Here is a 27,748-nt window from a genome sequence, read left to right on the forward strand (position 1 = left end):
ATTTCTTGGGCCGCTCCCACGGCATATGGAGGTTCCCAGGCTAGGGGTCGAATCGGAGCTGTAGCCACCGGCCTACGCCAGAGCCACAGCAACGCGGGATCCAAGCCGCGTCTGCAACCTACACCACAGCTCACGGCAACGCCAGATCGTTAACCCACTGAGCAAGGGCAGGGACCGAACCCGCAACCTCATGGTTCCTAGTCGGATTCGTTAACCACTGCGCCACGATGGGAACTCCTGAACCAAGTTTCTTAATTGGGTAGGAGGAGTACTTCCAGATGAAAAATGGAGATTTATGTGATGAAGTGCAAAATCCTACTCCTTGAGGAATTTAACAAAATTCATGCCCTGACTTGACTAGGAAGCAGGCTGTGAATACAAGGTATAGACCACTTGATTCTCCAAGACTGTATCCCTCTTGGCTCTAGTCTGGGTTTATTGGAGAAGACATCACTGGCTTGTAGGTGCAGATGTCCTCAAAGATAGCATACAAATTGGATCATTGTGCAGCTACTCATTATTATGTTCTGTTTCCCTTTCCTGTTTTCCAAGTGGGATTCCGTCTTCTCTAATTTCGGGAAAGGCACAATTGTAAGTAATGAGATTGGATGATCAAAGCCTATTTTACTTCCAAATCACCAAAAGCTGTGAGTCGCGATTCCCCTTCAGATCCCTCCAAAGAAATCATAATTTTGGAACTCAACCTTATGAGCCATCAGGAATATTCTTAGGCACACATTCTCTGTCAGCAATACTTGGTATGACACATTAATTTTCTGCAGCCAGAGGCATCTCTCTGTAACTACAGCCTCCTAAGATTACCTACCAGAACCTTCTGCTTTCAGGCATGTGGATGGCAAAATCAAAGGGGGAGAAAAGATCATTTGTTTTCATGGGAAGTTTCCAGATGGAGACTAGATGTTTATCAGAGCATTTCATTATTCAACCTGCCTATTTTCTTTCTTCAAAACAATTAGAGTTTCTTTTAAGTTTGTTTCTGTCTCTTTACTTTTATTCAGTTGACTTATTCAGGTGAATAGTGGAACAGCATGTCTCTTATACAAAACCTTTCTTGAACCTAATAATGACAGTTATTATCATTAGGTCTTGCTTTTCAAGGTACAAAAGCTCCTTCTTATTAGACTTGCTTTCCGTGTTTTTAATCACTTCTGCTATTTTCTTTGAATCTTTTCCCATTTCTGTACATCCTTCTTAAAAAGTGGTGGCCAAAACTGGACTCGATATTTTTCAACCTAAATATACCATACTCTGAAATATATCTAAATTCTCTACAAAAACTTGTATAATTTTAAATTATTTAAAAACATGAGGTGTATTCACATGTCCTTTTCTTCTTTGCTAAAGTCATTGGTACAACTCATAAGTTTCATTGACCACATATTGGGGTACAATTCCCTGTCTGTTAAGTCTCAAATTTAAAAATGTATACTAAGAAGCAAGGATCTTTGGCAGTAAATATATTTTGAACTGGTCAAAATTAACTATGAGCAAGCAGCTGAGAAGAACTTCTCTGATGCGTAAGAGTGATATGCATCACCAAAGAAAGACCACACCTCGGTCCTGATGGTCCGTCGTCTTTTCCTATCACTCTACTTTTCTGTTCCTGAAAGTCCATACTTTACTTTTTCTCCCAATGGTACTCCTCTGCGTTGCTCACTTATTTTCAGCTTATAGTCTACTGTAATCTCTAGCTCTTTTTTGTTATGCTCATTTCTCCATTTCTCCCTTCTTTCATTTGAAATTAACACTCTGTCATTTACTTGTTATTTTTAGGTCTGTATCTATATATCCATCTTACTATATTGAGAATATTGATGTTGATATTAAAATTGATATTCTCAGTGTCAAAATAATTAAAAATTATACTTCCATGACTTGGGATATTCTCATCTCTACCTAGTTTCATATCTTTGGGAAATTTGATGAGTTTGGTTTTTTTTTGTTTTTTTGGTTTTTTTTTTTTGTCCTTTTGCCTTTTCTAGGGCCGCTCCCGCGGCATATGGAGGTTCCCAGGCTAGGGGTCGAATCAGAGCTGTAGTTGCCAGCCTACACCAGAGCCACAGCAATGCAGGATCTGAGCCGCATCTGCAACCTACACCACAGCTCACGGCAGTGCCGGGTCCTCAACCCACTGAGCAAGGGCAAGGACCGAACCCGCAACCTCATGGTTCCTAGTCGGATTCGTTAACCACTGCACCACAACGGGAACTCCATGATGAGGTTAATCTTGATATTTTTCACTCGAGAAAGAATACTTTGAATAAAGCGAGTCCTGGGACTGATCTGGGTAAGTAGGATATGTGGGACAGATATAGGATATTAGGAGTTCTTACTGAGAACTCTAACACTGTAGCCTATATAAATTTTAAAGTGATACAAAAATCCAAGAATTTTTTTCCCTAAAAGTGTATTCTCAAACTATAAAAATGTCATTCAGCAAAAACAAAAGAGAATTCCAAAATACTGAAGAAGGCTTGGAAGGGAATCTGTGATATTTTTTGAAAGGTGGATCTTTCAATACCACCATGCCCAGCTGTTTAGTGCAAGGCAAGTATTGTGGCACAGTGGTGTCAAAGAAAGACAATGACTATGTCACCAGTGTTTATCTTCCTCAGTAAGAAATAGATGTGTATGTGTGTATCTGTGAATATGTGTGTGTGTGTGTGTGTGTGTGTGTGTTTGTGTGTGTATGCATTGTCTGGGGTGAGAGGAACATGAGGATGGAAGGTTGTGAGTCCACTGAGTTTGTATTATGATGTATAGCTCTTCAAAATGTGACCTTAAGGGAGTTCCCGTTGTGGCTTAGTGGTGAACGAATCCAACTAGGAACCATGAGTTTGCGGGTTCGATCCCTGGCCTTGCTCAGTGGGTTAAGGATATGGCATTGCTGTGAGCTGTGGTGTGGGTCACAGACGTGGCTCGGATCCTGCGTTGCTGTGGCTCTGGCGTAGGCCGGTAGCTATAGCTCTGATTCGATCCCTAGCCTGGGAACCTCCATATGCTGTGGGAGCAGCCCAAGAAATGGCAAAAAGACAAAAAAAAAAAATGAGACCTTAAAACACATATTCTTTAGACAACCACTTGATTTGGTGGGTAGCTAATATGGTATATTTATTTCATAGTTTCATAGCTTTTAAAAAATGTAATGCTTGAATGGGGTTTCAGGGCATTTATTTCCTTTTAAATCTTTTTAAAAAGAATCACAAATATGGTTGAACCATACAGTCATATTCCACCTCTTTAAATTCTCCCATTCCCATCAGAAACATTTTGTTAAACACTCAGGTGATCAAACTCATGGAAACTGTATGCGAGAAGTATCATAAAGGGAGGAAAGGATGAGAGCCTAGGGTACAGGGGATTCTAGAAGAGAGATGATCCTCCAAAGCTATGGTTTATTTCTGAAAGGAAGAGTAAATGAATACACGTATTATGAAAGGAAGCTAAAAAATTAAATACGGTCAAGATTCTTTGAAAACACTGAGCCTGAACCAAAAGCCTTTGTCATGGCACACTCACCAGCCACCATTTATGGTACTGTTGGCTGAGCTCGGCCAAGAGTCAGGGATGCACATAAGGTGCTTCTTACATTAGGGTGAAGGCGGCTGGACTTGGAAGATGGCTCACCTGTAGCCAGATGTAGGTTCTATAACAAGTCCCACTATTACTCAGAAAGCTCAGGACCCAGGACCAATATTCTACTCATGCAGGATAAGCCACTCAAAGTAGTCCAGCTGGAAAGATCATGGATCTGAGAAAGGCCAAGTTGACTTGTGATAAGTCACTTGTTTCTGAGTAATGCAGTTCATTATCTAGTAAGATCATTCCTGATCATGGCAGCCTAGGCATAAAAGTGCCTCTTGGAAGGATGTGAGGATCTGCTGCTGGCAAAGTGTTCCTTGGTGTCAGAGTAGCAAATAGAATTGGACTTGATTCTGCAAGGCTTCCTGGCAACTGTCCATATTAAGATTCTTAGCATAAGTAAAAAGATGTTTCTCTATTTCTTCCCATGATGTGGAGAAAGGGCTTTAGCATTGTTTAGGACTGGCTAGCATATAATAGTAAAAGAATGAGACATGTCAAATGGGGGGAAAAATTTCCAGAGCTTGGGGAATCTATTCTATCTTAGAAACAAGAGATTTATGTTTGAAATTACTGCCCCACTAAATTTTTCTTCACTTACATTTGTTTTTCAGTGGTAGGACTTGTTGGAATATGGGGACAGTTCTGCTGTGGCATTAAATACTATATGAAAAACTCATCTTGGTATTTAATGCAGTGACTTCCAGTGAATGGACTTAAGCCTGCATTTCATTTTAATCAAAACAAAAAAAAAAGACAAAAAAAACCAAAAGCTGGAAAATGTTATCCCCCTAAATAGGCAACAATATATTTTATAAGCATGGTAGAGATTTGGTAAATAGTGTGTATGATTAATTCAGAAACAACCTCTGACACTTGACTCAATACATGTAATGGCCTCTTTCTTGTTTTTTATATGAGATAAATGCAGACCAGGGAGCACTGGGCAGTAGGCCTGATAAGTTTGTAATCTTGGGCTCCAAGGAGATGTCTTTCATAAGGATGAAAAGGAATAGGTTGATATTTCTATTACAAGACTCTGTAATGCTAGGACTTCTACACATGTAAATAATCCTTGAGGGTCCATTCTTTGCGGAGAAATGCTCAAATGTTATTTTAGTCACTCGTAGCACCACTGGGTTAGGGTGCACATTTGGCTTAGAATATCGTTTACATCATTACCTTATTCTGCTGAAGACCTATGGCATGCAAACAATTCACCATACTTTCAAAAATACATATAGTATGCCCAGTAAAATACATTGGCTAGCATAAAAACCAAAGGAAAGAGTAGTTTGGAATATCGATCAACATTACTTGGGTTTTGAATTGTGAAGTAATCCACAATCCTGCCCATTTTATCTCGGAAGACAAACTTGAACTTGTCACTGGTTTTCATTGTCAGGTCACTGTAGTCAACGTTGTCACCAGAAATTTCAATGCTGGCAAAGCTGATCTTCCTTTTAAAGCTGGAGATGGAGCTGTTGATGATGTTAGTAATGTTAACTTCTTCCACTTCCTTCGCCTTCCCCTAGTTCATAAACAGGACAGTTAGCTTGATAGACTGGACTCAGCAAAATAGATAAGTGGGTGTTTATATACTTAGAGGTTTGAATAATTAGGTTTAGGAGAGAGCGGTACTGAGTGCCTCATAAGTTGGCTGGTAAGCAAGACCTGGCAGTCCTGTTAACCTACTTGTAGGCACCCATCCCTAGGTCATCAGCTTGTACAATGGGAGGAATAACCATACCCCATCTAGATATCCTGAGCCATGAGCTCCATGTTAATTGTTCAGGATTCAGGCTTTCCTTCCTCAATTTCCTTGCCTGTAAAACTTTGATGATATTAATACTTAACCTCTTGAGACTGATAGAAAGACTAAATGGTATAAATTATGTAAAGCATTTAGTAGGTGTTTGATGAATTCCCTTCTATGCTAGGGAGGAGGCAGTGATTGATTATGAGAATTAATAGAAATCAGCAATGTCTTAAAGTCTTTGCCACACAAGCAGAAACTGTGATGCTCTTGCAATTCTATAGAGTTTCCATTCTCTACCATGGCTGGGACAACATACCATGGGATGCAGAGGCAACCCAGTCCCAGGGCAGATTCTGGGTGGGACAGCAGTGCCACTGATAAACTTACTCAAGTAGCGCATCGGAAGCAACCCAGGACTCTGACAGTGGCTAGTCTACCACAACTCACCTTCCACCCATACACACAGAGTCCAAAGGGGTCCTGCTTGCCCTGCGGTGCTGCTCCACAAAGGGCAGGGGGGCAGAAGCCAGAGGAGTTATTGGCTATGAGGGACAAAGGGATTTGGACCCAAGGCTGCATGGTACTGTCACAAAGACACACGGATCAATGGAACAGAATAGGGAGCCCAGGAATAAACTCACCTACCTATGGTCAATTAATCTATGATCAAGGAGATGAGAATATATAATGGAGCAAAGACAGTTACTTTAATAAGTCGTGCTGGGAAAACTGGACAGCTACATGTAAAGGAATGAAATGAGAACATTTTGTCACACCATATACAAAAATAAATTCAAAATGGGAGCTCCCGTCGTGGCGCAGTGGTTAACGAATCCAACTAGGAACCATGAGGTTGTGGGTTCGGTCCCTGCCCTTGCTCAGTGAGTTAACGATCTGGCATTGCCGTGAGCTGTGGTGTAGGTCGCAGATGCGGCTCAGATCCCGCGTTGCTGTGGCTCTGGCGTAGGCCAGTGGCTACAGCTCCGATTCGACCCCTAGCCTGGGAACCTCCATATGCCGCGGGAGCGGCCCAAAGAAATAGCAAAAAGACAAAAATAAATAAATAAATAAATAAAATAAAAAAATAAATAAACTCAAAATGGACTAAAGACCTAAATGTAAAACCTGAAACCCTAAAACTCCAAGAAGAGAACATAAGAAGAACACTCTTTGACATAAATCATGGCAGTCTCCTAAGACAAAAAGAAACAAAAGCAAGAATAAACAAATGGGACCTAATTAAACTTAAAAGCTTTTGCACAGCAAAGGAAACCATTGATAAAATGAAAAAACTTACTAAATGGGAGAAGATTTTTTCAAAGATATGACCAACTATGGATTAATATCCAAAACATATAAACAACTCATACCACTCAATATGAAAAAAACCCAATAAAAAATGGCAGAATACCCAATAGACATTTTTCCAAAGAAGACATATAGATGACTAAAAGCCACAAAGACACTCAACATATCTAATTATTGAAACAAGCAAATCAAAGCAACAATAAAATATCACCTTACATCTGTCAAAAAGTCTACAAATCACAAATATTGACAAGAATGTAAAGAAAAAGAAATACTTGTACATTGTTGGTGGGAATGTAAATTGGTGCAGCCACTGTGGAAAGCAGTATGGAGGTCCTCAAAAACCTGTAAAAAGAACTGCCATATAACCTAGCAATTGCACTCCTGGGTATACATCCAGAAAAAAAGGAAAGCACTAATTCAAAAAGATATATGCACTCCAACGTTCACAGATGCACTATTTACAATAGCCAAGATGTGGAAGCAACCCAAGTGTCCATCAACAGACAAATGGATAAAGTAGATGTGAGATATAGATATATAATGAAATATTAGCTAGTTGTAAACATGAATGAAATGCTGCCATTTGCGGTAATGTGGATTGGCCTAGGGAATATTATGCTTAGTGAAATAAGTCAGAGAAAGACAAATGCTTATGATATCACTTATATGTGGAATCCAAAAAATAAAACAAATAGATATAGATAGCAAAACAGAAACAGGCTTGCAGATGCAGAAAGCAAATTAGTGTTATCAGTGGGGAGTGAGAAAGGGGGAGGGGCAAGATAGGGGTATGGGATTAAGTGATATAAACTACTATGTATGAAATAGATAAGCAACAGGGATATATCACACAGAAGAGGGAATTATAGCCATGATTTTATAGTAACTTTTAATAGAACGTATACAAATACTGAATCTTTAGGTAAATGAAATCGATATTCTGTGGCTGGCACGTATGGTCATTTGACTTTGGTACTTGAGTAATATGACTGTAGAACATTGTTCATAATAGTCAAACACAAGAGAAAAGGCAAATAGATCTTTGGGCTATTCTGAGTCCTTATTTCCTCACCATTAAACCCCGTGTGGTCCTGGCACTTTGCTAAATGTGGGCAGCTCTTCTGCACTGGATCCCTGTCATTTTCTTGCCTGTTATCATGAGCTGTAGTATGCCAATGCCTGTCAAGTTGGGCTTCCAAAGAATCCCAGGGTTCCACGGGCCTGCAGAGGATAATAGTTAAGGACATGGTCCATTGCCCACTGCAAGTGGGAATAACGACAGGTGTCAGACTTTGGAGCCAAGCAGATTTAGGTTTGAATCCCAACTCTACCTCTTATTGTCTAGGTCCCCTTGGCTAGGTCACTTACCTCCCCATACCTCAGATTCCACAGCTATAACAATGGAGATAGCCTTACTGTGTTGTTATGAGCAGTTACAATGATGTAATGTTTGCAAAGAGCTTGTGACTGTGTCTGGCACATAAGTGCTCCATTGATAATAATCATTATGATTCTGAGAGCTGGACCACGCTGTTTCTGCGAGTGAGCAGAAAAACATGCTAATCATGAAATTTGCCACAACTGGACTTTCCCAGACATTTTCAGTAAACCATTGCTTGTATAATTTAAGAAAACAAGAATACAACAAAAGAATAAATAGTAAATACATATTAATCTAAAACATATAAGCAGCTAATCATGTTTGGTTTGATACTGGGTTTTTCATGGATGCTTGTTCTTGTGTTTGCGATTTTATGCTGCATACACATAGCACAGTTATTTTCTGCTGGAAAATTAAGCGTATTAATATCTCATTATTTGAAAAGGAGTCACGACTTCCAGATTTCTCTACCTGAACAAGGATGAGAGTCACTGGTGCAAAGTGAATCACCAGGGGGCAGGAACCAAGTCCAGATCATCTCTACAGACCAGCTTATGGCATAGGTGATGAATGATATACAGGGCCCGCCAAATTCTTACCCTATCTTTGGCTGCCATCTGCTGTAAGGAGCTGTAGTGGGCAACGGCATATTCCAGGAGGGCCCCAAACACGAAGCTAAAGCAGATTCCCAGGTACACATCAATGGCCTTTATGAAGCAGTTGGTGTTAGGAAGAGAAGTGCGGGACCCAATCATCAGTGTGGTCATCGACAATACGGTGGTCACTCCTGGGAAGGCACGTAAGCAAGGTACCCGCATCAGTGGTCAGCCAACCTTCCAGCATCGCCTGGCAGACTGTCTCCATTTGGGAATTAGCAAGGTAGAGGCAGGACATGGACGTGGAGCACAGCTCATTTTAAAAAGTCTGTATCCTTCTGGAACAGGGTTGATTTGCCCATATTGTACAGATACGAATGATATGATTTTCTAAATGTTTTGCCTTCTATCTTTTCATTGGAGGGGGTGTTCAGTAACCCGAATAACTAGCAATAGACTATCTAATCACAATTCTCCTTATCTATCACTGCAAAACACAAGTTGAAAAGTACACTATCGCTAAAGTAGTCTGTCTTGTTTCTGTCTTTCTGTCTCACTTCTCTCTCTATAAAAGAGTCTATCAAGAAATCAGCTCCTGGAACTGCCCTGTGAATATCAATGAAAACAATGACAGAAGGGGGAAAAAATAAGGACCTGATAACACAGTTCTTAGAAATCTCCAGCTGGAGCTACTTACCAATGCAGGTTCTTGCAGGAACTGAATCAAGGGAGATCCAAAATGAAACCCAGGATAATACCACCAGGAAAGTGGAAGGAACATAGGTTTCCAAAATGAAATATAGGACATTCCTCTGAAGTTCAAATTGTAAGACCAATCGTGTATAATTTCCTGAAAGGGTGAACAAGGGATAGGAAATCATGTCTGCTCACCTAGTGGGTGGAGTGGTTTCCCTGTGGGATGTTTAACTTAGCTATCCACATGAAACCATCTGTTGTTCACCAAAACATAGTAAATCACGAGCTGTCATAGTTTTAATGAAATTGCAGCTATGCAGAATGGGATTTATGGGAGTGCTATTGCCTCTACCCATAATCCTCTTCTGGTGCCTTTCTCTATCATAGTATTCCTGTAGCATCAGTAACTGCTGGTTTCCTTGACATCTACCTCATTAGACTGTGAGCTTCTTGGGGACCATTTCAGTACTGGGTGTGGGACAGGTAAATGTGTCAAGCCCAAATCTTACTGCTCTATCATACTGTGGAGGGGTTCCTGGGTCCTGAAGGGTCCAAGTGGAAAAGAGATGATATTTCTGATTCAGAATGCAACTCAGCTATTTTGCTTTTGTGCAATTTGTCCTAGAAGTTACCTGTTTCCTGCTGCGATCTGGTAACTAAGGTGAAATATTGTTGAATGGTGTACTGAGCAAGCCGCAGGTTTTCCAGCCCACGCACAGAGTCGTTCCCTCTCAGCCAGCTGAACTCCACGTCGTTGCCATCATAGCCCCCTGGCGAGTGAAACAGTGCCCTGGTCAGTGCAGGAAGGTAGCAGATTGAACAGATCTAGAAAATGCTGTGACATGGCCACAGCAGAAGCTCTGTTTTGATGGTGCTGAGACTGAAGAGAGTCCCATGCAAAACTTGGCATGATTTCTCAAGTGCGATTGCAGAGACTACCCAGAATGAGATGACCTGCTAGGGCTTTTTACCATCAATGAGAACCAGCTCTATGTTAAGCATTGTATAGATCTGGCAGATGATAAACAACTAGAAGTAGCTTTTCTTATTATTTTAAATGATATTTATTGAACATGTATCTGTGAACCCATGAAAGTCTATGCTAGAAATTGCCTTTCAGGACAGTCTTAACACCTCAAAAGAGGTTTCAGTGACTTTACAATTGGTCTGTTCATATTTCCAGATTGGCATAAATGCGAAAACAAAAAGAAAAAGCCTGCAGCCAGCCATTTTATTGATGTCTGAAAATATAGGTGCTTGATAAATCTCAAACACCTATGTAAATATCTAAATATATAGATATATAAAAATCTATATATTACCAATATAGTTGATAATAGTAATAATAGCTGCCTTTTATTAGGCATTTATGTTGAGTCCTTTATGCATTATGTCTGTTAGGTTCTCATAAGCTTCCAAGGTAGATCTGTGTATTTCTTTTTTCTTTTTTTTTGCTTTTTAGGGTTGCACTTGCGGCATATGGAAGTTCTCAGGCTAGCAGTGATATCGGAGCTACAGCCTCTGTCCTATGCCACAGCCACAGCAATGCGGGATCCAAGCCTCATTTGCTATCTACACCACAGCTCATGGCAGTGCTGGATCCTTAACCCACTGAGCAAGGCCAGGGATCAAACCTGTGTCATCATGGATTCTAGTTGGGTTTGTTAACCACTGAGCCACGAAGGGAACTTCTGTTTCTTTATTTTTTAAAACTTTTTTTGGTGGGGTCACCTATAGTATGTGTAAGTTCCCAGGCCAGGGATTGAATCTGAGCTTCAGCTGTGGCAATGCAGGATCCCTGACCCACTGCGCCAGGCCAGGGGTTGAACCGGTGCTGCCACAGAGACAGCTGGATCATTAACCCACTGAGCCACAGCAGGAACTCCTAACCTTTTTTTTTTTAACTATTTAAAAACTGAAATGGATCTTAAAGTTGACATACATAAAGGAAAGCTTATATTTTTCCTAAAGTGTTATCATTCAATACATGCTGTGCCTTAGAATTGAGGAACTGTAATGTTTTAGCGATTTTATACATGAAAATTACCAGATGTGGAGAGATTGCATGGCTTTCTCAGGATAACAAGGCAAATGAAAAACAAAGCCAGGCTTATACCTCAAGAAAGTTTAACACCAAAGCTCATGGATGATGATACCGTCTGTCATTTAGTAAGCAGTTACCTAAGTGCTTTACGACATTATTAGCTCATTTAATCCTCAAATGATGTCTTTGAGAAGATAGATAAATGGTTAATAAGCACACAAAAAGATACTAAAAATCATTAGTCATTAGGGAAATACAAATCAAAACCACAAGAAGAATCCACTCCACATCCATGAGAATGGCTGCAACTAAAAAGGCAGATAATAACAAATAGTAATAATGTCGAGAAGCTGGAACATTGCTGGTGAAAATATAAGATGGTGCAACAACTTTGGAAAACAGTTTGGCAGTTTCTTGAAAACTTAAACCTAAATTTGACCCAGCATTTCCGTCATAAACATCTGTGCAAGAGAAATCACATCATGGTCACAAAAGGGCTTGTACAAAGTGTTCATGGCAGCATTCGTCGTGACAGCTAAAGGTGGAAACAAGCCAAAGCAACTTGTGCTACTTGTATTCTTTTGTCGGGAATAAAAGCAATAAAAAGAAATGAAGTCCTGATACATATTCCATCATGTACGAACCTGGGAAATGTTAGCACGTTTCAATAAGTGAAAGAGGCCAAATGCAAAAGACAACATATTGTATGACTCCCTTTATGTGGAATATCTAGAAAAGACACATTTGTATAGAGCCAGAAAGTAGACTAGTGGTGGCCTGGGAGCTGGTGGTGGCAATGGGGAGTGACTGTAAATGGGCACAAGGGGTCTCTTGGCGGTGATGGAAATGTTCTAATAACAGAACGTGGCAATGGTTGCACAACTCAGAAAATTTACAAAAAACTTTGAATTGTGCACTTAAGATGGTTGGATTTTAGGGTATGTAACTTATACCTCAATAAAGTTGTGAACAAATAACTCTTTGAGTGAAATATTATTATTTTTCCCCCTTCGCTGATGAGGAAACAGGTTAGTTCTATTCTCTCAAAGTCACACAGTTAGTGACTGGAAAAGCCCAGTGATTCTGGCACCTGTGACCTTAAACATGGAACTTATTTCGCTAGGCTACTGCCAGTGTTGAGACTAACATTTTGTTAAGACTTAGCTTGCGGTATCCACTGTCTGTCAGTGGTGACGTCCCCCTATGTAAGGCAGAGAAGTAGTCATGAGCTCTTAGAGGATTTCCGGGTAAAAATTGTCTGTGAGCTTTCCCTTGAAAGCATCCCCAAATTTACTGAAACTAGCTTTCCAAATAGGCCTAGAATCCCAAAGGGGGAAAAAAATCTAGAAAAAGTAAGTTGTACAAGCTTCTACTTAATTTGTTTTTACAACTAGTAAATACTCACAATCATTACACTCTCAATGCTGCTCTGTCCCTGGGTGGATGTGGGCAGTTGTGGGATGCTGCTTTCAAGGGATGGCATTCAGGGAAAAAGCCCTTGGTGAGGTTTCTGTACCCCAACTGCTAATAAACATTCAGTGAAAGCGTCCTCTGCTCACTGGGGTTGGTATTTGTATAAGCAGAGTGCTGAAGTTTCCAGGAGAATCTCACTCCTGGGATTTCAGATGAGCACAGCCACCCATGGAGGGCAACTGCTTCCTAAAGACGAGAAAATGAGTTCTCTTTTTGATAACCTCAAGTTTTTGCCTGCCCCCAAACAGCTGTATTACTTCATGAAGATCTTGCACGCATTTAATCAATAGGGTAATTAATCTGCCTGCCTAGGTCTTTAATTAAATGTCTACCTCTGAAAAATGACTGCCACCTCATAATGGTGCTTCTTGGACACTGGCCACTTGTGTCCTCATGTAAGAGGTGCCCACTGGTTTCCAGCACCTGACTATAGTTTCTGCTCCTTACATAGCCATGCTTTGATGCCTTAATAACTCCTGTATGCGGCAATGTCTCTGCATGGTGGGTGTGTCAGAGGGGCTTACTAAGGAACCATGGAGTTCACTCAGGTGCCAGTAATTCATTTGACACCCATCCTTATTTCCTCATCATAAGCAAATCCCCAGATTGCAGTTTAGATGCCCACTTAATTGGCATTACTGTATTAAGCTATATGTATATATATCTGTGTGTGTATATATATATGTGTGTGTATATATATATACACACACACTTATGTATATATATGTGTGTATATATATATACACACACTTATGTATATATATTTATATATGCGTGTGTGTGTATATATATATTTATATATCAGACAACTTCTTTTATAAGTTGGAGGCCATTGTGTGATAAATTGTCAATGATTGCTGTGTATATTTGCCATTTCTCGTCTCTGCTGAATTCTTTCTGGCGGCCATGCTTTAGCAGATTCTGAGACCTCCTCCTAGTCCTATCGACCCCATCTACTTGACTGTCTTGTCCACTTTTAGGTGGAAATATTTGGAGCCAAGGCACGGTGATCCTCTCCCAAAGATGTAACATTGGAAGGTTTGTTTTTGAGCAGTCTCTAAATCTCTCTGGATGTATACCTGGAGGGGCTGAACCCATTGTAATCACCATCAAGAAAAGAAAGGCCACTATGTATAGGGCACTCTTCATAAATACACAGACCTAAGTCACCCCAGAAAATCATCTCAGGGACCCACATGATATATACTCACAGCTTTCTAGTTGCAGCTTGCATGTCTGTGTGTCCATGGGGTATTTAGACAGGTCCATGTTACATGCAACGGTTGTTGTGATTCTAAGAAAGGAAAAACGGGTTCATAGAGAGTGTTATGAGGATGCTATAGCAAGTATATATTCCCTCTTAAAGGCCTCTCCAAGAGGACTTTCACCTTGACTCTTGAGTATGGTGAACGTGTGACTTGGAGCCTATAGTCAAAGCATTCCTTAGTTTTTCTGGGCTAAGCAACACCTGCAAGACTAGTTTAAAGCTGGGGTCCTGAGCGCAGGAAGTTAGAATGTTGGCAATTCAGAGGCCAGCTTAGCACAATATTGCAGAACAGACTCATTCATTGACTTTTTGAGATGTTTTTGTGTCTATGTTTTAAATTTAACTTCAGGGCAAACTGGCGAGGAGCCCATCTCTGTGAAAAGTGCTTCATGTGCATTATCCCTTTGAATTTTTATAACAGCTTTATGAGTTAGAAAGTATTATTATTCTCTGAGTAAGGAAGTATTCTCCTTTTGCTGCTGAGAAAACTGGGGCTCAGAGAGTCAAGTAACTTGCCTAAAGTCACAGAGCAGGAACTTGTCGCTAGATCTGTCTGACTCTAGAGCCAGGCTATTAACAATCATCCCTTTTTTTTTTTTTTTTTTTTTTTAATAGGTCGAACCCATGGCATATGGAAGTTCCCAGGCTAGGGGTCGAATCAGAGCTGCAACTGCTGGCTTATGCCACAGCCACAGCAACACAGGATCCGTGTCACGTCTGTAGCTTACACCACAGCTTATGGCAACGCCAGATCCTTAACCCACTGAGCAACGCCAGGGATCAAACCCACCTCCTCATGGATACTAGTCAGGTGTGTACTGCTGACCTGTAATGGGAACTACATCATCCATTATTTGTAATCCATAAAAAATCCTGTTTTATGTGACTTAATACAGACAGACAGACACACAGACACACACATACAAACACACACACACACAGAGCCAAGGGAACAAAGGGAAGAGGGATGTTAATACTGATTAGAGTTGGAGTCAAAGGAGAGGTCTATTGGACTTCTTGAAAGAGATGTTGGGGGTTTGGCTGTTCTTTGTAAAATTCAGTGCAGCTGAGGAATTTCAGGTGAAGTCTAGAAATTCAGTTCATCGCTTAGCTCGGTCCTTGTTTCATTACTTCAGCCTCTTACTTGGGACTTAAGATCAGTCTCATTAATTATTTGGCTCCTGGCCTTCTCCTGAAGGCCTTTGGGATTGTTGGGTCTGCAGTCTTTGTCCAGGCCTGACGCAGGCAGCCCTGAGTTCTCCACTGGGGGGCTGCCAAATGCAGCACCTCGGGGGCACCTTTCCTGTTCCCGCCCACCAGTAGCCTGGGGAACAATTAGATGGAAGTTCTGACCTCAGGGATTTGGACCAGGGGCAAAGGGGAGCCCGTGACTGCAGGTGGTGAGGTTTAGGGGACTGTACTTTGTTTTTTGGCTGTACAAGAATGACTCCGGTAAGTAAACACATGTTCTGGAGCCACCCCCACCCCACTGAGCCCATGAAAGGAATGTTCCTTGTATTACCTCTGTGTTTGCTCTCGCTGTTTCCCTTACCTCTTCCCTGGATAACTTCCTTCTACTCTTTAAGACTCAGCTCAGAGTCCTGTGAAAGAATCCTCTTATATCACCCCAAACCACTAACCTACTCCTCGCCAAGGGCCCCCAGAGCCCTGACTTCCTTTGCGTATGTGTCTATGTCAGGACTAAATCTTATTCAGCTCTGCATCCTCAGGTCCGGCACTGGCCTAGCATGAGCACATGTTCTCAGTAGATGCTTGTTGAACCAAACTGGACTGTGCCTTCTGCTCTGGGGACAAAGATCTAAGCAGGCAGGCACATAAGAAGGTAGGGGTGGTTATTCAAGTGCTGGTCAGAATACCCAAGATGTATTCCTGCTTTTTTCCCAGCTCTTTCCCCTCCAGCCCTGAGGTCGCAGGTGACCAATTACCTGAGAGCATACAGGACTGTGCCATTGGAGAAGAGGCGGATCAGCCTGTTTCCCACGGTGACTTCGTGGAGGAAGGACTTTTTGGACTCCACGATGTAAGTGTCCGGCACCCAGAGGAACTCCACCAGGCGTGCATCCAAAGTGAAGCTCTTGTTGCCTTCAAACACTAGCCGCTGATCCGTCCAGCGCTGTCTGAGGTATATGGTGGCCGTGTAGTCCTGGGGCGGCCACCAGGAGGAGGAAATGGATGGGGGGAGAAAGACTCAAGAAATGGAAGGAAAGGGGTCAAATCTCACTCCTCTTCCCACCTCCACCAAGGTAAAGAGCACATACTAGAGTAGACATGGGTGAATAGAGTTTGTCTTAGGGTGGTGGCTTGTAGCAATAAGAGAACAAAACACCTTATTTCTTTTAAATAAGAATGCCCACTGCCAAAAGGGAACCCCACAAGATCATGGTCAGGGCCTTAACGTACTTGCCCTCCATCACAAAAGCCACACCAATTGTTGAAAATTTTGATGAGCAAAGGATTGTCCAGGATTTACCTGGAATCCACAGCAGACCCTCTTGGCAAATTGCCTATAATGTGTTCTCTTAAGTGAGAGGATGGTAGGTTGAAAGCAGTTATGTGATTACTGGTTTTCATCAGCTTGTCTCCCACTCTGTGAGGGACCATGTGATATTCAGGCTCCCCTCCCCCCCACCTCCAGTACTTTTATTCTTTTCCTCCATTTTTAATTCCTCACCAAATGCACCCACTCCACTCCCTCGCTTCTCCCCTCCTGGCCTGTGAATTCACTTTCCCCCTGATATTCAAAAAATCTGTTTTTCAAGATGTCTTCCATTGTCTTAAGTTTCAGGATAGGTCTCCAGCTTCTGCCATTCCGAGTGAGTCTCTGTTCTGCTTTGAGTAGCTAGAAGGTATATCCCCATAAAACACAAGGAAAGGTGCTCCTTGGGTGGAAGATAAAGGGGCCACACTTACCATGTTACTCTCTGAAATACTAGAAATACTTGCAATGTCCAGGGTCAGTGCTATCTGAACAGGTTCTCCTAAGAAAGGAGAAAAACCAGAAAGACTTCCATAGAAACACAAACAGATTTCCTAACAAAACATTAGCACAATTAAATATATATAAATATATGTATGTATGTGTGTGTGTGTGTGTGTGTGTGTGTATGAAAATTATAGAAATAACACTTGCCTGTTGGAAAATTTTAAACAATTTAGAGCTATATAAAGAAAAGGTTAACTAGTATCCTCTCCCTCTCAGGAGAAACCATTGTGTAGAGGGTGCCTCCCTTTTGCATGAAAAAATGTACAAATATCTAGTTAGCTAAATACATGTAAGAGAGAGACCACACTATATTCATTAGTGTCTATTTTAAAGAATGTGGTGGTATTTGCTACTTCTTACCTAGAGGATTTTTCCCATGGTGCTTGCGAGGAACTCATTATTTAGAAATGTAATAGGGATTTTGGGATTCATACACAAATATATCTCCCGCCCCAACCAGGTGAATTTACCACAAGATGGCATTCAAGACTGCTCGTGGTTCAGCTCCCGCTCACCTCCTGACACTTTCCTCCTCTTCCTTTACTCTCCAGGAGCCCTAAACTATTTAGAAATGCAGTACGGTTCTCCCTTGGTCTGGTGCACAGATGTTGGGCCTCCATCCTGGAGTCTCGGCAGACGGGCCGAACTCCTGAGAGCACCTGTCTTAGCTCTAGAGGCTGAGGCCTGGGAACCACCATTCTGGGCGGCTAGGCCAGGCCGGGGATGTTTACTCCTCTTTAGACTGGAGATGTGGAACAAAGTCCAGGAGTCAAAAAGATGTGAGTTTCAATCTGGGAAAAGTTACCAGATCCTTCACGCCTCCAGTTTTCTCACCTGCAGGTGTGAGTAATGCTAATGACATCAGAGGGTCACAGAACGGGTTAAATGAGATGAGGTGTGTGGGGACGGCTTCTTTGCAGGGTGGTGGCAAGAGGGATTATGTGTGAAGTGCCTATCTAGCTGGATATCCAGTTAGTGCTCAAAAACGGTTATCTGTACAAAGCCCCAGCATGGTTCCTATCACGTGATACCAGGCACTAAGCAGAGAGCATTTCCCCTTCTTTCCCCCTCTTGTCTGTGACCCTAGCTAATTCTGGAAGAGGACCAGCTTTATGGTGCAATAGCATTCACTTGCCGTACATAACTGGGGGTGCTTCCGGCAATGCCTTAACCAGGAAAAGGAGAGGCAGAATTCAAAGGAAGCCTAAAAGCATCAGACTGGGGGGAATCACAGCAACCTAATTATTAATTGAAGGAAACCAGGACACAGAATATAGGTAAGATTTGGAATCAGAGTTTTCAAGTCAGTGCAGTTAAAAATAATTAACTTACTACTTAGTGTTACTACTTGGTGGAAAAGGGGTAGATCTTTGCGAGTGGACCCTGGAAGGTGCTGACGGACTTAGGGTGCTGAGTGCCTTACTGCATCTCCAGGCAGCAAGGGGCAGTGTCAAGAAGAGGGGCTTAGAGTCAGAGTGTTTAAATCCTGTGCTGGCCACTTCACAGCAGTGTGATCTTGAACGAATTGCTAAACTTCTCTGTTCTGCAGTTTCTCACGGGTAAAATAGAGCTACAATGCTAGCCATCAGGGGTTAGGTTGGGACGTAGGACCTATTTTAAGTGCCTGGAACACAGTGGGCAGTAGGCTGCTGGTTGCCCTCCTGAGGCGCATGGAGAATGGAAAACACACAAGAGCTTCAGCCTCGCTGTAGGTTTTGGATCTGTTCAGTTTGTTTCAAGGTAGTCTGGTCTAGGCTTTGCCTCAGTTGGCTTTGTTATGGACCAGAGCTTCCTCTTTCTTCACGTTGAGTGATAAGAGCATGCTGTGCCACCAGAGGGCAGCTTTCTCCTAGGAAAGAGGTCAAAGGCAGGTCCTGAGCAAGTTCAAGAGGGCCGGCTCGCAAACCTGTGCAATCCAGCTCGGTCCCTGAAAAATCAAGGCCCTCAGGGTCCTAGAACCGGGGAGGCAGACACTACAGAAAACTGCAGGCTGCTCGTAAATGTAGGTTCCTTTAGGAGGCGGGGTGCCAAAGGCTCGTGACAAGGGGTTGTGCCTTCCCTTCCTCTTGACTGAGGACCACTTGCCCCATTTTCACCCCAGGTGGATCTGGGCCTCGTGTTCCCTTGGGTCCACTCCAGGTTCAGAACTGGTACCTTGCCAGGGGCCCTATACCTTGCTGGCCCATGAGCAGGCAGCAAGAAGGGCAGTGTCCTAGCCTAACTCCTTGGAATTTGGGAGCCAGAGAAATTACTGAGTGGACCTAACAAGATTTGCAGACTCACATGCTTATCATTAATGTCCAGTTGGTCCTGGGAAAACCAGGGGCAGTCAATCCCCCTCTTAGGTCCCTTGACATCAGGACCTAATCCTTATGTATGGCCTAATTGTGAGGCCACAAAGATGCCTCTCTCAGATCTCTAAATGAAGGGCCTGTGATTGGCCCCAGCTTCTGTGCTCTGAAATCTTTGACCAAGCCTGCCCAGAGGCCACTCTTCCCATGGGCTGCATCCCACCAGGGCCCGAGCGAGGCAGGAAAATGAAGGCAGGCCTGTTCCTGGAAGGCACCGAGACGGGAGACTCCTCTGATGGGCACTTTGGCTCTAGGTTGTCCCTGGTGGCCTTTCCAACACACTTAGAACTAACTGCACTATAGTCCAAGACACCTCTCACAACTTCCTTCCCTCTCTCCCTCCCTTCTTCCCCCAGGCTCAGACCTGCATCACAGTCTGACAACTCCCCATCCTCCTTCTTTTCCTGTCTCAAAGTTCATCATAGATATGGCCCCGATAAACATGTTGCACAGATACTCCCCTCTCAGTGTCTGGTTCCTTAGAGAACCTGGCCTGACCCACTAATCCTAAGTCTGACCAGAGAATTTGATCATCTGAAGAGAGGAGCGGAAAGGAAAAGGGATTAAAATAGACTGCACCCTGATGATGTGTTTAAACACTTTGTCTCCCTGAAGCCTCCCCGTGAGACAGATGAGGTGCTCCCAATTACAGAAAGGGAAAGTGAGGCTCAGAAGGCTAAGGTGCTGGCCCCAAAATAGAGCCAAGAGGCAAACTCAGGTTTGTCCAACTCCAAGACTCCTTCTACCACTTTATGCTCGAGGTAGCAAGACATTAGTGACCATGTTTGTTCAATCTTGCATTTTATAAAGAGAGAAACTGAGGCCCTGTGAGGAGGTATGTAGCAGCCTCATTCTTTCCCTCCTTGCCTCATTCTTTCATCAAATATTAATTGACAACTTGCTATATGTCAAGTGCTGTGCTACTGCTGGGGTTAGGGAGGTAAATGAAGCCCCTAAGGGGCTACAACTTAGAGCTGAGACAGACATAAAACCAGCATCTGTGACAATATAAGTAGGTTATGGTTATAATTTGGAGGTATGGTCAAAATAAAGAGAGTAGAAAGGGGATGGGGCTTGGAGGAAGGAATCAGGGCAAGTTGCTCAGAAGAGGAAGCCTTTGATCTGAGACATGCAGGAAAATCAGCATTTTGCCATGGAGTCAAATTGGACAAGCCATTCTCAGAAGATAAACAGTCTCAGCAAAAAGCACAGAGACCAGGGAGGCCAAGGAGGTCAGGGGCACGCTGGTAGCAGGGCACAGGGGGAGGAGTCGGGGAGATGAGACAGACGGACAGATAGAGGCTGATCTGAGAAGGGCCTGGCGTTCCAGGCAAAGGGCTCTGGGCTCTATACTGAGGTTGCTGAGAAGCAGGCAGGTGTTCTGAGCAAGCAGAGGACCCAGGTGGGTCATCCAGGAGGCAGAGGAGAGGGTTAGCCTTGAGGGGGCAGGCTGAGGTGGGAAGAGCAGGTGGAGTAGTCCTGATGAGACATGGTGAATTCCTTGAGTAATGACACTGGAAGTGCAGGCAGAAGGCAGACAGTGTGTGCAAGGTTGTTAGCAGGCCCTGGTACCCTCCTCAGTGGGGAGGAGTATTTCTCTACCCTGTAGGTGGAGAGCCAGAGAGAGTGCTTTCTCCAGGTTCAATTATAACCTCCTGAAACCCTCATCCGCATATTGTCTCTGTTCCCGTCTTTTTTGAATTGACGTCCTGGGCAAAAAAAATGACCTACCGCCAAAATTGGGCCTGAGAAACTTGTTATATCCTGCTGTGAGATTCTCAAAGCCAGGCAGGGACAGCTTGTCACTTCTGCTGGCCTCGACGTGAAACTGATTCTCCCGGATGCACATCCTGGAAAAGAAAACAGGCTTTGTGCACATGCTTGTTTATGTGTGGACAAACACGTGTAACTGGAACTTATGTCTGCATCTATGTGGTTGTACCCAGGTACCAGCCATGACTTCCCCAAAGAGAAAGCCCTGATCTTCAGTTGCTGAATTAATACACCTCCTTATTCCACTCTGTTTTGTTTGTTTTGTTTTGTTTTGCCCTACATCTCAGTGGCACGGTAATTGGGAACACTCCAAGAATCTTCCCCCCAAACCCAAGCAGTTGGTCCATCTCTGACCACTTTGGAAGCTTGAATTCTCCAGCTAGAAGCCATGGCAGGAAGTTATATTGTCCTGGTACGTCGGGGAGGTGAAGGGACTATAGAAAGAGCTGGTCCCTCCACATGCGAAACACAAAGCAATTCAGACCAAGGCCACTGCGGGGTAGCAAAGCTCACCTGCCAGTGAAGAGAGTCAGACACAGGAAGGTCCAGCGGAGACTCTGCCTCATGTCGAGGGCTGCTTACACGGAGCAGGGCCAAAGTCGGAAATCACCTGGGGAAACAGATGCGGCCTGTGGGAGGCAGACCATCCCAAAGGCTCCCCTCCTCCCAGCCAGTGGTTCCGTCTCATGGGGCATCACTTCCAGCATTTCCCTCCACGTCTGGGGAGCAGCCTCTCTCCACACCTGTTCATTGCATCTGCTTCCAGGAATGATTCGTTTTACATCCAACCAAATAAAGACTGAGGATTTGTTTCGAGCGTGGTTCAACAGACCAGAAATGTAGCTGGTGCATCCTGAGCTGCATATTTGGGGAGCCCCAGTACTGTCCTTACCCTGTCCTTGTCCTGACTTGGCCAGGAAGGACATCCTCAACAATATACTCCCCCCCAAAAGTGCCACTTATACAAGGGTCCAAGATCTAGGCCTGTTAAGCAGGCCATGGAGACAGGAAGTGAAAACTTGCCAAGGACCTCCACGTGCCAAGGAATGTGTGAGGCACTTTCCCACCAATCTTCTCACCCTATCCTCACAGTGGCCTTGGGAGGTTAATCCCCTGAGGTAACAGAGCTCATGAAGAGCTCGCCGTGCTAAGTGAATGTCAGAGGAGGGCTGGCAGCCTTGAGACCCAGGCCACTGGCTGCTCTCCCAGCCTCCCCCACCTGCTCCCTGGGTGCCCTGAAGCTGTTCAGCCGTGGTGGGTGGGGGTGAGCCTCTTGTATGCGTGCAGATTGTCAGGTAGGCAGGGCCCAGGGGTCTGGCCTCTTCTGGTTTGGGAGCTACTGTCAGCCAGGCAGGCGAGCCTGTGACCCATCATGCTGGTGACAGCAGAGTGGGGGTTCTCAGGACTGGGCAGAGGGCTCAGGCCCCATTCCCAGGCAGGCCTAGGGTGAGTCCTCCCCCTCTCAGTGGTAGCCTCTGTAAACCAGGCCACCTTCTGGATTCTAGCCACTCTGGGGCTTAGTGTGCAATTCAGCCATTAATTACCATTATTTTACTTAGAAAACAAACACATGCCTATCATAGACATGAAAATGAGATAGAGAGGTATGCAGTTAAAAGTGTAAGTCTCAATGATGTATCGATGTAGGTTTATCAGTTTGACAAATGTACCACTCTGGAGGGGGGTGTTGATGGGGGAGAAGGCTGAGCATGTGTGGGGGAACTCAGTTTTGCCATGAACTTAAAACTTCTCTAAAAAGTAAAACTCTGTTTTATAACCGTGTAACTCCCTCCCTCACTTTTTCTCTTTAGTCTGGTATCTCTGAGATAACCACTGTTAACATTTGTTTCATCCATATATCCGGATATATATTTATATACACATATATTTTTCCATGAAGGAAAAGATTTAAAAGCAAAATTGGGACGATAGCATGCGATTTTTTTTTTTTTTTTTTTTTTACTATTTACATTTTTCACTTAATGGTAATAGAAAATCTTCTTGCATGCTTGCACTGTGCTTAGAACCTCTTAACTTCTCATAACAGCCTTTTGAAGTGGTGGCTACTATTGTCCTCATTTTACAAATGAAGAAATGGAGGCTTAGAAAGTATCCTAACAGTCCCAAGGTTACATAGCACCTGAGGGGCAGAATGAAGCCAGGGAAGCTGACCCAAGCATTTTTAATCACCTCACCACCACCTGCGCTCTTTCCAAATGTCAGTGGGACTTTTTCAATATCAGTTCCTATGGACCTGCCTCTTTCTGTCTAATGGCTGCAAAGTATTCATAAGATTAGTGTACCAGCATTTATATCATACATATCCTGTATGGATATGAAGTTAGCTCTAACATTTTTACTGTTACAAAATCAGTAATGAGCATCTTTGCACATATGTAAGCTCCGATAATTCTTCCCTCTGTCATGTTTCTCTGTCTTTTCCTTCTCATGCATCACCAACACCAGCTATAAAATCACCATTATTAATCCACCAGTAGTCATAATCAAACTTTCTCCCCAATAGCTGTCCTTCCCCTCTCCCCAACCTCAGATTTAAGAAGGTCCACAGAGGGACACTTACGATCTCTATCCTTTCATTCAACTTTCCAAAGGCTTAACTAGATCCTCCTATGAATCGGACTTGTGTGAGGCATCCCTCTCGTAGGGGAGAGGGGTGCAAGCAGTGAAAGGACACAACGTTCCCTGTGACTGTCCTGCGTCAGGGGCCGAGGCAAAGCGATTCAGGGGAAGAGTGCAAAGGAAGTGAGTGGTCAGCTCCAGTGGGAGAGGGTGGGACAGTGCTAGCATGGAAGTCGTAGAGAAGGTCATTTGATTCTTGGGGAATGTGTTTGCACTTGCCAGGTCAATGAAGGAGGGCAGGGGCTCTCCGGATGTTGGGCGTAGATGTGGAGACCTGCCTATGGATGTTCTGCTACCTACTGTGCTCAGTCTCTCCCCTCAGCCCACAGCCATTTGCAACTTTTTTTTAGTCTGGCCTGAATTAGCTCCATTCTCATTTGGGGATTTTCCTCAATCCTTCCTTCTCCCATAAGAAACCACCCTTGATCAAGTAAACTGGGGAACTCTCCAGTCTTCAGCTCTAAGACTTCCATTGAATTGTGTTTACTCTGTGACCAGCCCTAAGTTAGGAAGAAACAATGTCTGGGCCCTGGGCTTCTGAATCTTCCCTAAGGAGTCTCATGGTCTGAGAAGTTTTGCCCGGGCTGGACCCAGACATGCGATCCCATCTCACCCTGCTAGCTCTGGTTACACTGTGGAAACTGCCTCATTTTGTAATGGAAGAAGAAAAAGTAGAGAAAACGCTCTAAATGTCTGCTAGGTGCTAGGTGCCATGCTTGGTGCTTAATCTCATTTGATTCTCATCACCATCTGACCCAGCAGGTGTTAATTTCCAGAGTTGAATCTTAGACCGGTGAAAGGTTTTGGCTGCGGCCACATAGCCATTAAGTGCCTGTGATTTGGACCCAGGTCTTCCAAGTCCCTATTCTATGCACTGCCTCTTAGAAGAGAGCCCCCAACTCCCTCAGCTGAATTGGATTCCACTGGGTTACCATCCTTCTTACACCAAACCCATCTCTGGGATAAAGTGCTGCATCCACTGCATGGCCCAAGTGGTAATTGCCTTCACCCCATTTGGCAGAGGAGCCAACTGTTAAATGATGATTTGTGTATCCACCTGCCTGAATGGAGACTTTAGCCACCAGTTCTGATACAGACACTGGGAACGGCATTTGGCTGAGCCCTGTACAGAGCCACCAGAGGGCAGCACCCAAAAGATTGCCTCTGCAGCCACAACTCAGATATTCTTGCTGAAACCATCATTTGATTCTGCAGAGAACCTGGTACTCAGGAGGTCCTAGGGGGCACCTGACTAGGGGCAGCCTATGCACTCGAACCTTATTCTGAGGGGATAGTTGCCAAGATCTGGCCTCTACTGGTAGAAGAGAGCTTGAACTTTGGATTCAAACACACCTGAGTTGTTTAACCTCTTAGAGCCTCAGTTTTCCTGTCTGGTAAATGGGAACAGAAAGCACTCAATGAACGTTAATTTTCATTCTCCTTTCCCTTTTGTGTCTTCCATGGGGACTTTAGTGATCCCACTATGACCACAAGAATTCAAAGCTCAAGCTCTTTCTAATATACCCCATGCTGTTACCCAGGGCGTGGGCTGACTCTAGTGTCATTTTGAGAGTGCTCAGTTTGGCATCACCTCAGGAAGGACAGTGGCAGACACAGGACCTCAGAGTCACCATGGTGGCTGATACCACCTTTTTCTGAACTGGCTCTGAGAAGCAGAGCTAATTCCAATATGTGCAGGTTTCCACCCCCATTCCCAGAATCTATCACGTACATACTGTGAGCCCCAAGCTTGTCATACCCTAGCCTCCTTCATATACAGGCACTGTTCTCCTGTCGTCGGTCCCTTTGCAATAGACAGAACCATTGCTGGGAAGCAGGAGTGGAGCCTGAATTAGGTTGTGGTGAGGGAAGGCGTTATTACCACGGGTGCCCTTTAGGAAACCACAGAAGGTGAAGTGGTGCGGTGTGTGTCCTGGATGGCAACACCAGGAGGAACACCCGTGCGTATCAGACAGAAGGTGCTCTAATCTTGTCTGCACCTGCTCTGAGATTATATGATTTCTCCTTGAGGTTTGGTTCCCTCTACTGTAAAAGGGATGAAATCAGTAGTTCTTCAGATAATGGTGAGACCTAATACAAAGTAGGTTCTCTGCAAATTCCAGGCCTGGCCCCTTCCCTCAGTCCCAGCAGGGCTTGTATTTGGATTTCCTCCCCTTTCCTCCCTCCAGGCACCAGGAGGGGCCAGCAATTTCCTTACCCGGCAGCTGCCAAGGCTCTGTTAGGACAGGTCCTTTAGGTCTTCAGGCTGGGCTTTCAGGTGCAGCATGGTCTTCTGGGCCTCTGAGATTCTCTCCATCATCAGCCCTGACCCCTGGGATGCAGGCGCACAGCCACTTTCCGATGGAGTGGCTCTCCCTGTGGGAAAGACTGAGCTGCAGGACAGACCAGATAGGCAGGTGGGTGGGTGGAGCCTCTCAAAGCCCCTCCCCCTGGGTGGCACTCTGACCAGGTCCTAGGTATCTGTGGGAATCCCCAGCTTCTGCTGTGGCTGCTGGCTACCAGGGGATGGATTCTGAGTTGTGCCCCAGTCGTGTGCTCCTGCATCACAGCCAGAAAAGATTCTTGAGTAAAAAAAACCCATGGAAGTCAAATAAAATGGATAACCTCACCCATCATATCTGGAAGAGGAGTCTCCGGTTCTGAATTTGGAAGAGACCTCTCTATCCTGGTATAATGGAATGGGAGTTAGCAGGAGGTATGACCTTGGGCAAGCCACTTCGCCTCTCTAGTCCTCAGCTTCCCAGCCATAGAGTGGAACTTGACCATTTCTAAAGTTCTGATTCCTAGTTATGCATTTTAAGTGCTTCTTTGGGATCCACAGAAATCTGCGTCTGTGTAAAAGAGACTTGCAGATCCCAGTGTGCGTTCCACTCTGGGAAGTTTCCAAAGGAGACATAGGGGTCAAGAGAATAGGGGACAAAAGCTGAGCAGGCCAACCCAGCAAGAGATGAAAGAGACACTGGGAGAAATTCAGCTAGACTTCTCGATTGTTCTTCCTTTCCCATCCCCACCCTCACAAAGAGGCTGTTCCATTCCCCACAAAGTCCATTTTAGGAGCATTCTTCTTCCAGCACTTCCTCTTAACAGAAGTGCTTCACCAGTGTTCTCTAAGCCTGGAGTCCTCCCTATCATCATAGCCAGTGGCCTCGAAACTCACTCTCGGCTCCAGCCCTGTGGGAAGGCACAAGAAAGTCCCTGGAGGCTTGGCCTGGCACCCTGAGAGTGCTGGGAGCCAGAGAGGGAGGTCAAGGGAGAGGCCCAGGAGAGAGCCAGTCTGTGGCAAGATGCCCTGCAGCACCTCCCACCCGCTTGACGTCATTGCTGAGCTTCTGCCCAGACCCCCCGCCAGCCTTGGGGGTGGGAAGTGGGGGGATGGGGAGAGAAGTAGAAGAGAAAGAGAATGCAGCTTCTGGAAGTGAAAGGTGGTAGGAAGGCCGGAGTGGGGCCCCCCCTCACCCCCCCTCAATGCCCCGAGGACGCCTTTGGCTACAAATCGGTTTCCTTAGTGTGCTCCTGGAGCCTGGCCAGCCTCAGGCATTTCTGTGCTGGTTGGTAGGGAGTAGGTGTCTGAAGAGAAAGCTCTTTGATTTTTCCTGAGAGTCCTCACTTTCACCTGAGAAACTTGAAGCTGGCTGGAACAGGAATGGCTGAGGATCCAGTTTCAGGTTCTCAATGAATGGAAGTGGTTTGGGCTATTTTCAGAATCTCCAAGGTGTTCTCACATAAAACAAAGGCTCAACAGTAACAAAGACAATTCAGAGCTAACAGTTGGGGATGGGAAGGGTGGGTATCCTCTGACTCAAGAACGGTGAGCTGAAAGAACATGGGC

General features: G+C 44.3%; 1 protein-coding gene and 1 long non-coding RNA gene across 3 annotated transcripts in view; one reads left to right on the forward strand and one right to left on the reverse strand.

The window, feature by feature from the left end:
• LOC110257298 (uncharacterized) overlaps positions 1-21,501 on the forward strand; it is a 63,735-nt gene extending 42,234 nt beyond the window's left edge. The window contains exon 4 of the long non-coding RNA XR_002339723.2: positions 16,036-21,501. This is a non-coding gene — a long non-coding RNA (uncharacterized LOC110257298). The remainder of the gene's footprint in view (positions 1-16,035) is intronic.
• On the reverse strand, positions 3,176-26,281 carry GABRP (gamma-aminobutyric acid type A receptor subunit pi). Of its 2 annotated transcripts, XM_021076941.2 has the most exons (11): positions 26,117-26,281; positions 21,772-21,868; positions 21,217-21,335; positions 17,062-17,129; positions 16,077-16,294; positions 14,075-14,157; positions 9,979-10,116; positions 9,348-9,500; positions 8,654-8,841; positions 8,042-8,209; positions 3,176-5,134 (listed from the first exon to the last, which is right to left on the reverse strand). In XM_021076941.2, exons 2-10 carry the CDS (start codon positions 21,822-21,824, stop codon positions 8,066-8,068), a joined length of 1,164 nt encoding a protein of 387 aa, XP_020932600.1. In that variant the 5' UTR covers positions 21,825-21,868; positions 26,117-26,281; the 3' UTR covers positions 3,176-5,134; positions 8,042-8,065. The 2 variants fall into 2 exon arrangements, with proteins under 2 accessions (XP_020932600.1, XP_003134108.1); XM_003134060.6 differs by lacking the exon at positions 8,042-8,209.
• Positions 26,282-27,748: the final 1,467 nt, after the last annotated feature.

Source organism: Sus scrofa, chromosome 16, assembly GCF_054392235.1.
Source record: "Sus scrofa isolate SSC_HxYL_T2T_F1_AM1 chromosome 16, Sscrofa_HxYL_maternal_Yorkshire_Landrace_v2.0, whole genome shotgun sequence".
Classification (NCBI taxonomy): Eukaryota; Metazoa; Chordata; class Mammalia; order Artiodactyla; family Suidae; genus Sus; species Sus scrofa.